The sequence below is a fragment of the Athene noctua genome, chromosome 13 (genome assembly GCF_965140245.1).
Source record: "Athene noctua chromosome 13, bAthNoc1.hap1.1, whole genome shotgun sequence".
Classification (NCBI taxonomy): domain Eukaryota; kingdom Metazoa; phylum Chordata; class Aves; order Strigiformes; family Strigidae; genus Athene; species Athene noctua.
Genome location: NC_134049.1, coordinates 167,654 through 179,072, shown reverse-complemented (window position 1 = coordinate 179,072; position 11,419 = coordinate 167,654). Strand labels below are relative to the sequence as shown.

Below are 11,419 nucleotides of genomic sequence, written 5' to 3'. Positions count from 1 at the left end.
CTGCTGGGAGGCGCGCGGGGGCCGCCGGGAAGGGCGGGGCCGTGCGCGGGCGGCGGGCAGGCCGCCGGGAGCGCCGGGCCGCTGGGCGCATTGTCTTGACGCAGGGGGGCGGCTCCGTCCCGCGGGTGCCCGTGATGGAGAGTGCTGGCCCGGAAGGTCCCTTCCAGGACAGCAGCAGCTCCGCACCTTCTAGGTTGATTTTTGGTATTGGTATTCCTTACCGGGTTACTTTATCAGTTTCGCATATTACTCGTCAGTGTTTTATCACCGCCAGTTTTACATTTCTCCAGTAATTCTATATTGCTTCCCTTCACTTTCTCTCTTAACCCAGGTAGTCTTTTAATCGGTACTGCCTACTTTCAAAATTGTGGAGTTATCTAATAAACTGGGATTTAGCAATCTCTTCATTTTCTTTTTCCTATTTTTGGCAGAGTTTTTCTTCATATTACTCCACTTAGAATAAATCACTGAAGTATCATATAACAGACGTCTGTTTTAATTGTGCATTTTAAATGTGAATTGGGTCCATTGTTAGCTATTATATAGCATTAATAATAATAGCATTATCAGCTATTTTTATGAGCTGTGCAACATTGGAAGAATTTCTGTTTGTTCTTACAGGGATGAGCCAGTTCCTAATACGTTGCCCCATCCTCTGAAGAATTTTTTCTTGTAATAGAGTCTCTCTGACATGTATGCATTTGCTCTCAATCACTGTCTTTATGTGTAACTTGGGAGCCCCAACAGTATCGTTCTGTCATGTGGCACTATAATAAAACTATCCTTTTTGAATTGACAAAGCTTCTATTGTCTGAATAAAAACTGAGGAATAAGACTATGTTGTTCCCCACTGACATAAACATCACCGTATACAATCGGGCCAGGAGAGCCGTGTGCCATCGCTGCTGTGCAGAAGCTGCATTTGAGGTTTAGCACTGCTGGCTTCAAACTTCAGTGCTGAGGTTGGGCCAACCTTCCCTTGTTGGTGAAAGGCTTTGGTTCAGTCGCATGCTGCTGACCAAAAGTTCTGTGCTAACATTCATTAATGCCAAATTTAAACACTATTTCCGGTAGATTATAAAGCTGAGCATGCTATAGATAGCTTATAGGTAGTTAAATATGTAGTGATGGCTAAATAACTGACCAAAAACTGTTTAGTCTGTAAAGACTAAATATGCAATTTAGTGGTATCTTTGTACACTACTATGAATGTAATGCTTTTGTTAACATAAACACATACTACATATTTAATCTGTTAAAGAAATCTTTCAGTCTAAACACAGTCTTCTGCAGCCAGAAGCGAAGCTTACAGCAGTATTCTGTCACAAAAAGCGGAAAATCCCCAGTCTTCCTTAAGAACAGGGCAAGAGTAAATGGGGTGTAAAATTTATTAGAAAAGAAGGAACTTTATCAAAGATGGGGGTTGGGGGGGAGCTAAATTTTGTGGAAGGTGATGAATTGTTTGAATCATACTAGGGATAAGATTGTAGTTAACTATGAAAGCAATTTAAATAGAGAGATGGTGGCTTTTTCATCATTGGAGTCCTTCTTTGATGGTGAAAGTTACAGGTTTGATGCAGAGTGTATGGTATGTGGGCAGTGTTGCAGAATTGGTCAGACTAGATGTCTTATTGTGTCCCTGCTTTACAATCTTGAAATCTGGCTCATCCCCACTCACTTGCTTCGAGCTAAATATTGTGGTCTGCTCAGGACTTAAATTACTTTTTTGGTTTCCCATAGCCTACACATGAGAACAAATAGAAAACATGTAAAGCACTACAAAGCAGATAAAAAGACAGGGAGTATGTGGCATGGGAAAAATTAGTCTTGAAATACCCAATTTTTTGTTTTGTTTTGTTTTGTTCTAGGTAGCTGTGAGGCTTCCTCTGACCTTACAGATCTTCTAAGAGAAACTATACCTGGTATGTGGGGACAAGTGGACAGTTCTCCAGTTCAGGAAGCCCTTTTGCCAGTACAGAGCTTGCCTGTGTTGCACTGTTACGAGGGGGGGAGGAGAGGGTTTTATCATTGGCACTCAGAGCAGGGAGACTGCCAGCTTGCCTCCAAAGAGTAAGGACTCCTCTGCTATTCCAGCAGCCTGTTGCTGTGCCCTAGCATCATGTCATGGCTATCAGCAGAAACGGGCAGGATTTGGGCTCCATGCTTTCCTGTCACTTGCTCTCAGTCTTCCATGGGGAGTCCTGCAGACACTGTGCATGCAGGGCAGTATCCCAGGCAGCTGCTGGGCCGTTGAAGCCAGGTCGGGATGCAGAAGCGGTTGAGGAGAAATTTTGAAAGCCAGACTTCCCTTTTTGCTGCCTGGTTTGTCTGGTGCAGTGGAAGCATGTGGGATGGGGTGGTCTGCATTCTCTTGCCCCAAGCATGCAGCTGCTTCCCTTGCAGTTTCTCCAGAGCTTCATGCAAAGTTCCCTGCTGGAAATACGGGCAGATCAGGGCTGTGGGAGTCATCTGGGCTGGCACTGAGAGTGCAGTTGTGAAGTAGCACTGGTGGGGGCAGGTAGGGATATTTATAAGTATGTCTGTGTGTTTTCTGTTAAGATCAGGTCAGTGACTTCTCTCGTTTGACCACTGATTTTGATCTGATGCTGGGAGACAAAAGGCAACGTTTGCTGTTGGCAATCCATAGGCTAATATGCAACCATATACAGAAGTATCATCAAGTATATGAGAGGTAGGAGTCTTCTTCATATATATACACACACACACACACACACACACGTTTTTCAATATATATGTACTTACTCAACCAAAATAGCTCCCTACGGATTCCTGCAGGGCATTCTGACCCTGTAGGCACAGAACGTGAAGCTAAGCCGGGTAATTAGAGAAGACTGTGAAAATTAATAGGGATCTAAACCTTATTATAGACATAGAGGGTAGGATTTAAACTTATCCGGGATAAATGGGGTCAAAAGGGAAAGGTCATGGTTGGCTATATGTGATGGAAGTACAAAAAATGGCATTAAGAGAAAAACGATTAATAAGGGTGAGATGGATCATCAGAATGAAGGATGCTAGGATGTAGAGTGGCAATAGTCCTGTTATTCCACCTGTCCGAGTTTCAGGTGTGCTGTAGAGAGAGTAAGTGATGGCTTGGAATTCTTAGTGCTAAATGGGACCTAGAGCAGATCCTGCTCCCCCTTCAGGGTTGTTTTGCCAGAAATGAGGATACATGTGAACAGTTATTCAGCGGAAGTTTGTTTGAATGTGCTTTTATTTCCTAATCTTTTTTGGACTGCAAGACTGTGATACTTTGGGAAGGCAGGTGTGATAGCTGTATATACTATCCTGTTTGGAGGAGGATTTGAAGAGGTTAGAGATTCCTTATGTTTCAGTGGTATCTTTAAGTGACTACAGAATCACAGCTTCATAGTCTTCAGGTGTTCTAAACATTTTTTTTTTCAGCACCATTCACATAAAAAGTCTTTCTCATAAAGGAAGTGACTAATAAATACCTCCAAAAGAACAGACAACAGTAGTTTAAGTAAAGGACTGAATTTTGGGGTGCTTGTTTCCCCTAGAAAGTCTAGTAATTAGGCATTAAGACAAAGTACTTAAATTTTTTTTGACAGAATAAATCACTCAAATTTTGAAACTAGAGACAAATAGGTGCCTCTGTAAGGCTCTTTGTAAGGCTATCTGACTAGTGCCTATTCAACATAAAAGAAAAAAAAGACAAGGAGAGGCAGTAAATTAAACATGTAGATAGACAAACCCTAACAAACAAGTTAGCAGAGACAGTAACAAAGACCAGGAATCTTAAATTAGGGGAGCTATTACAGAAACCACTGAAATAAAACCTTGAAGAGGTTTAGCCAGATTCTTTGATGATGTGTGATAATCATGTTTCAATTTTCTTATCAGAATGGGGCTTACAGGAAAGACTAAGTTTATGAGATCTTTTTGGGGAAGGATTGTGGGAGTGTGCAAAAAATATCACAGGATTTTTAGGGGGAACAAAACCAGTTCTGCACTTAACAATCTACATATAATTATTTTAAATGTCTTCTTGTTGTATTACTGCAAAGTGGCCACATGTGAAGTTACGCAAATAAATGTTAATAATTAGAACTATAACTTGGTCATAAACCCTTTTGTTTTGTAATTTATGTCTGTCATTCACCTATGTAGTTACTCCTGTAACTGCTGAACTGTGACATGTAACCCTTATAATCAACAAAACCAGCTTTCACCTAGTCTCCCTTTCATACAGATTCTTTAAAAAGATGTATGTAGATGTACTTTTTCATGGACCTGCAGAATCATCGAGGTTGAAAGGGACCTCTGGAAGTCTCTAGTCCAGCCTTGCTTGAGCGGGTTGTCCAGGACTGTGTTCAGTTTGGTTTGGAATAGCTCCAAGGACGGAGACTCCACAACTTCTCTGGGCAACTTGTAACAGAGTCTGACCACCCTCAGAGTAAAAATGTTTCTTACGTTTAAGTGAACTTTCACGAGTTTCTGTCCATTGCCTACTGCTTCTCGCCCTGTCCTCTCACATCCTCTCCTCCCACGTTGGATGCTCCAGGCCCATCATCGGGCTGGTTCCATTATGTCAGTGCCTCCCGCGTGCCGGGGAAGCCAGAACTGGAGCCGGGATCCTAGATGTGGTTTCACCAGCCCTGGGAGGAGGGGAAGGATCCTCCCTTACCTGTTGATGGTGCTTTTCCTAATAGCGGCTATTGGTCTACCAAATTACTTCATTTGTGCTCAAGCGGTTACCTCTGGCAGCGAAATCGATGGGACTAAACTAAAATGGTCACACTTGGCATCTTTGGTACTCTTGGACGAGAACTAGGGAAAGCAACAGTGAAAGACGAGCTTAACGCGCTGAGGAGAAGGAGCGCTGGGGGCCCGGCCGTCTCCGTGGCCGTGCTGCCGAGCCGTGCTGGCGCTGTGGGGCTCCCGGCCTCACTGCGGCCGTTCTGCCAGGGGCTGCCGTGGGGCGGTCAGCGGAGCCGCCGGGGGGGCGTGCGGACACAACCGCCCCCGCCAGGCCCGGGCTGGCTACCGAGACGGGCTGATGCTGCCGGGACGCCTGTCCCTGCGCTAAGCCTGTCCCTGCGCAAGCCTGGCCCGCGGGGTGGGGGGGCCGTGGGCCGTGGCGGCGCGGGGCCGGCGCGGCGGGGCTGCGTGCGGATGCAGGGACACGGCCGGGTTGGCCGGGGCCGCCCCCCCAGAGAGGGGCTGGCGAGAGAGCTGCACGGGGCTACGGGTGGGCCAGGGCCCGCGCCCCGTGCAGGGGAGGGGGGGCCGGGACTCGCGCGGGGCGGGGTCCGCAGGGCGGTGGGACGGGGCCGCCGTCCCGCTCCGGCGGCGGCCGAGGGCGGCGGAGGCGGTCGAGGGTGCGGCCGGGGCGGGGAGCGGGAGCGAGCGCGGAGCGGCGGCTCCTCCCCCGCCACACCCGGTGCGGCAGGAAGAGGAACGGCCGCGCCCGCACCCAGCTCTCGGCCGGCCGCGGCCCAGCGCAGCGCCATGGCGGCGGAGGAGGTGGACGGGTTGCCCCTGTCCCGGCCCCACTATGGCTGTGAGTAGGGGCGCGGGGATCCGCCGAGCAGCGCCCGGCCCGGCCCTGCCAGGGAGGAGGCGCCCTTCTCGCGGGCGCGGGGAGCCGCGGGACCTCGGCTCCGGGACCGGCCCCCGGGCGCGGTGGGTCCCGCCGACTCCCGGCGTGGGCTCCGGGGCGCGGCCCGTCCCGTCCCGTCCCGCTGTGCCTCCCGCGGGCGGGCTCCGCGCCGCGCCCAAGATGTCCGCCGTGGGCGGGGGGGGTGCGGGGCCGCGGCCCTTGCTTCTTCCCGCGTGTTTCGGCCGCCCCCGCCTCACCGGGCGGGACGCGCCTTCGGTCCGACGCTCCGACGGCCAATGCGGGGCGGGGGCGTTGGGTCGAGGTGCCCGCGGTACGCGCTCGCTTGTGCTGCGATACCGCGTCGAGGATGAGCCAAGGAGGGGAGAAACGCGGTGCTGCTAGCGGGAGGTGCCGCCCGTGGGCTCGGGGCTGGGGCGGCAGGTGGAGCGGGGCCGCCTGCTCGGGCCGCGGCCTGGGGGAGGGAGGGAGGATGGGCTGAGGGGGGGGAACCTTCCTCACTGGTAGGCGTCACCCTGTGGTTTGGGGCAGATTTCAGCTCTTAGGGTGGGGTTGGAGCAAGCGGCGAGATGCTTCCGCGGCGATCGGAGCTGGTTCCGAGGAGGCCCCGTGGAGCAGGAGCCGAACTCTGGGTTGACCCCGAGGGCTGCAGCCGATGCCTCACGCCTTGCGTGTGTTTGTTGAAGGCATTTCAGGTGTAGGCTAAGCTTTGATTAGTAATGGTATGAAACATTTCCTACTAGTCAAGTTGGTCCATACAGCCTAAAAAGTTGCGGGGTTTGGGTTTTTTTTTGACGTGAGAGCGTTGTATTGAGATACTTAGCAGTAAGAGTGGAAGGAGCGGGCTTTGTCAGTGAAGCTTTAAACACCCAGAATCTGGAAGATTTAGGCACCTACCCCAGTGGGGTCCTCAGCTTGATCTGAAGATGACAGGCAGGTGGATCTGAATGATTCCCTTCCACTTGAGGACTGGGAGTAGCATTTCCCTCTTTTTTTAGACAAGAACTGTAAAGATATAGAAGGGGTTATACGACGTGAATGTATGTTGTCTGTCAACCGGAGTTGGAGGATAGATGGAGGCTCACGTGGTCACTGATGTGCTTTTGAGGAAAAGGCAAAGCTAGAAGAAAACAAGAAAATGAAGGACAGTTTCTAAGAGATTGGAAGGTGGAAGAAGTTGGATCACAGATTGAGGTCAGAAAGAGGGAAGATGACAAGTTTAAGTCACAGGGAAGGAAGAATAAGGAAACCGGGTCTCTTCTCTCACATGTAAAGAACAGCTATATTGGGTCTCGTTTTTCTGACTCAAAACCTGTTATGGGTTTCTGTGGGAAAGTTTGGATCTGACTTTTGGGGTACCTGTTTAGTTACATTCAGTCTTCCAACAACCTGAGAATGTGTTTTGACTATTTGCAGCTGTGTTGGATAATGAGAGATTAACAGCAGAGGAAATGGATGAAAGGCGACGCCAGAATGTAGCCTATGAATACCTTTGTCATCTGGAGGAAGCAAAGAGGTAAGAATAAGTGGTTTTGAAACTGCTGATGCTTTAAAAGAAGTTGTGAGATTTGGTAAGCGAAGTAATTTGGATGCAGCTTACCTCTCGTCTGTGTTTCTTAGTGACTGTATAGATTAATCTTAAAAAAAATCCAAACAAACAAAGCCCCCTGAAACAACCAACCTCTGACGTGCGTATCAGATATGTTCTTAAAGGTGTTTTTTGACAAGGACTCCGCACCTCTAGTGCTCCAGTATTCCTAGCGCTGGATGGGTTCTCCCTGTCATCCAACGTGTATGTCTTGGTGCAGTTTTACCTCGCTGCTTCTCAGTGGACATGAAGAAGAGGTTATTCTCTTTCTCATAACTGCAACCTTGTACAAATTTAAATTGTAACTGTGTATTTCCCTTGCACTTACCTTCTTATACTGAATTCTTTCGTATATACCCTATTCTTTCGTATTTCTCTGTGCGTCCTGTTTAACAGATCTGTAGTACTCTTCCCTGGATTGTTCTGACTTCACTCACTTCCTGTCTTTCTGAAAGTGCGCTGCCAAAGCAGAGAGAGGTTTTCCAGCAGGGGTGTTTACATGCATACTTGCAAGAGCACAGGGATTGTTTTGTGTACCCTGATAGATACGCCAGTATTGTACATTGTGGCATGGTATCTACATTTTCATAACGGTATGATGTAGTAGAGTTCTGTTGTCTTGCAACCCTTTTCCTTGAAGGTGTGCTGCTGAACTTTGTTCCGCGTCCTGTACTTATAGTCTGTTGTGTTTTCCTGAGTGTGTTACCTTTCACTTGATGCTGCCTAATTTGTTTTTTCCCCGATCTTTGTTTGATGTGTTGAAATAATTTTGATCTTACTGCTGTCCTCCAGTGTGTGTGTAGCTTTTGTCATCTCTGTGTTTAAAAGCATGTAGGCATGCTGTAGTTCTTCATTCAGACAATTCTTCAGAAAGTATGATCAGAAGATGCTATATATCTGCTATTAAAGGGAAAAGGAACGAACATTAAAAATGAATGCATGAAGTCTTACTGTTGGTGTTTTTAGAATCTTTTTGCTAACATTCAATCCTATATGCTGTACATGGAGAATAGGAACGAGACAGACCAGTTTCTTCTGCTTCCCTTCATGACACTTGGTTTTTTTCATGCCTTTGTCTAAATTGAATTTTTTACTGTAACTTAAAATGGTTTATAAAGCTGAGATTGAGACCAAAGACAGGTTTTCAAGAACAAGATTACAGAAAAAGGGGCAAGGTAATGTTTGTTTTGGTGACTCCCCCTGCCCCCAGCACTTCTGAAAGTAAGGCTAGTGTTTCAGTTTGCATTTTGTAATTAGTCAGGAGATGGATTGTGAACATTTTGTAATTAGTCAGGAAATGGATTGTGAGCTCAGACTTTCCTTGTTCCCGCAAAGATCTAGGCAAACTAGCCAATATATGTGCCACAGAAGATCTGGAGCAGTAGAAAAGTACAGACCATGCATAAAAACATGTTCAAAATGGTCAACTGCATGTGTTGTCATGGCTCACCAAATATTTCAGTCTGCCCTTGTCGTTCAAAAGATGATGTGGATTAAGAGCCAGAAAACCTTGTCTTCCACTGGCTGGGTGATGAATTTTGTATAAATTTGTGTAAGCCTTCCCCAGCAAGACAGACATGTTCCGCTGCAGTGATTTTACTGGGGAGGAAATGCTGAGTTTGTATGAGTTCGGTGCTGTCAGAGTATAAAGAAGGACTTGACTCCAGGATTTTAATAGTTTATGCTGCCTTATCAAGAATATATTGTATATTTTTGAAGGGGCAGGGAGCACTCAGTTGATGTTATGAAGCACCTAAAAGACTATAGCAATTGTCACTACTATAGATTCACAGAGGCTGCTTAATTCTTAGGAGATGATAATTTTCTGTCCATATGGATTTGGGTGAGGTTTGAAGTAGTGAGAAAGATCTGACTATAAAGCAAAATCACTCCTTCCCTTTGAATCCAAAGTCTTTAGGAGCAAATGCTGGGCCACAGGGGGAGGCGAGTTGCACTGTAGTCACTGTGTGTGCTTGAAGGAGCCCCAGGTCTATCACTTGTGACCCTGTCTGTCATTGGCCTCAGAGTCAATGCTTTCTGAGTTTCCTGTTCTCTGTTCAATTCCACATCCACATTTGAAAAAAAATCCACACAAAAATGTGTAACACTGTGACAGCTTTAATATTTTTATTAGGCTCTTGCTTAATCATGGGGTCTTACTCTTCAGATAAATCGTCTTTGACTCTCAAGTTTCTTGGCCTGTGAGTATTGCCTTGATACTGATGAGGCTGAGCGGCTGGGCATTTGATTTTGCCACACCTTGTTAGAAACAAGATGTTTTCACTGTATTGTCTCAGGATGAGCCGTCCGATGTTTCAGATAATGACCAGTGACTGCCAGTGTGCTTTGTGAAGAATGAAGCAACAGCTGTGTCCCTCACAATGCAAGCGGTGGTGTTACAGCCTTCCTCCTATCCACCTTGGCAGTCAGAGCACACACTTGTTAAGTGAAAGGTCTGCTTGAAGAGCTTCAAATACACCTTTTCCAACCCTCAACCCATGTGTGCTTAGGGCTGGCAGGGTGCGAGACAGCTGAAGAATGCCCCCCCTCCTCTCCCCTGTAAACATATTATATTACATTATGCTATCACATTTAGACACTGTAGTTTATATTCAGGTTTTTTTATAATGTAAAGGCACCTAAAATGATGTGAGTAATATTGTGCTGATTTGCATTGCATCGGCATTGTCAGAGGCTTGCTGTCCCTTTAACCAAGCAATGAATACGGAATCTAGAAACAGAAGTGAATGCTGAAAGAAGAAGGTATGGTGAAAATCGGCTAGCACCTAATTTCATACTGAAATGAAAAATCCAGAAAAGTCTGGATTTCTGAAATGTCTGATGTAACAGCACATGTGCAGTAGCTTTGAGTATTTACTGAAGTTGTTTGGATTACCTGTCTGCTAAGGAGCATACATCAGAGGCATTATCAGAGGAATATCAATAACTTGTACTTATTTAACTGTATTCCAGCCTGGTTTGTTTTTTTTCTTGAGCTGTCACTGTTGTTCTATTGTTATTTAGCAAATTTTGACTTTGACTACGGATGTGCAACAATCTTGTGAAACAGGCATTATGCTTGCTAGTTGGAGAGAGCCAGACAGAGCGTGCAACTAAGTTGCTCAAGACTGTGAAAGATGTTGAAATGAAAATTGGAGCTAAAATGAAGGTTGTGAATAGAGGGACTCCTGTACTGTGCTTGGACCAGATACCTCTTCCTTGAATAAAAATGGCTGTATTGAATAAGTGTTGTTTCATACTTCAAGTTTGGTGTTTCATATTTGGTTGGTGGTTTTCTGGGTTTGGGGGTTTATTCTTGCTGTCTCCAAATCAGAGTAGTCTAAAGAGAAAAGCTGTGGCAGTGGATGTTAAACTGTAAGTACTGCTCTGTTGTGTTGTGACATGTTGTGCTCACAAAAGGGTAAGGGTATGCCTACCTGGAATAGAAGTAACCTGAGAGAACTTCTTTTTGTCGTCCTTGTCTAGAAGTCAGGCTGGTGCACTATAATATTCTTCATCTGTGTTGTGTGATTGTCTTTTTTCCTACCTGAGCTCTGTGTTAGCATATTGTGGCATTTTCATGATGAAATGAGCACTTAATCAGTTTGGCAAAGGCTTTTTCAAGCTTTGTCTTTCACTCTGGAATATTTTAGGTTCTCCAAGCTGGAAATTAGAATGCTGTTGGCTGTTTTCTGACCTGGCTTGCAGGGTGATGGTACCATGCTTTTCCCTTGGGATAGTACAAAATATTTTCATTCTGAGTTACGGCCTAGCACGGTGTGAGCAATTTAGTGCCCAGATTATGTGTCTTCCAATAACTGTGTAACTTCCATTGTGCCCGAGCACTGTGTTTCTTCTCGCATGCATCAGGATGGAATCTGACCATGTGACCATTTTTGGGGTTTCTTGTAGAAGATGCTCCCTATTGAGCAAGAAGAGGATGCTGCTTGCTCTTTATTGCTGATTTAATCAGTTCAGGATTTAAGTGTACTGTCTGTGATTTTGTGGCAACCTCTTTCTTTCTAACAGACTGGAAGATGTCTTAGTGTAAACTGATGGTAACATTGAGAGAAATTTGTATTTTGTCCTGTGTGGTAAAGTCTGAAGGGTCTTTCCCATTGATTGTTTTTCTGTAAGAATTACTTCCCATCTCTCCCATGCATGCTCTCTATCTTTAAAGTGGGGAGCAGTTTTTTTGACTGGGATGACTTGTGCATGTCTTCATGCCA

General features: G+C 46.2%; 1 protein-coding gene across 3 annotated transcripts in view; it reads left to right on the top strand.

The window, feature by feature from the left end:
* Positions 1-5,416: 5,416 nt before the first annotated feature.
* The window catches only part of IQGAP1 (IQ motif containing GTPase activating protein 1), a 67,526-nt gene continuing 61,523 nt past the window's right edge, over positions 5,417-11,419 (top strand). For 2 of the 3 annotated variants that reach the window (XM_074916723.1, XM_074916724.1), the window contains exons 1-2: positions 5,417-5,545; positions 7,019-7,118. In XM_074916723.1, coding sequence (XP_074772824.1) covers positions 5,494-5,545; positions 7,019-7,118 — 152 coding nt within the window. In that variant the 5' untranslated portion in view covers positions 5,417-5,493. The remainder of the gene's footprint in view (positions 5,546-7,018; positions 7,119-11,419) is intronic. The other variant, XM_074916725.1, reaches the window with a different exon arrangement.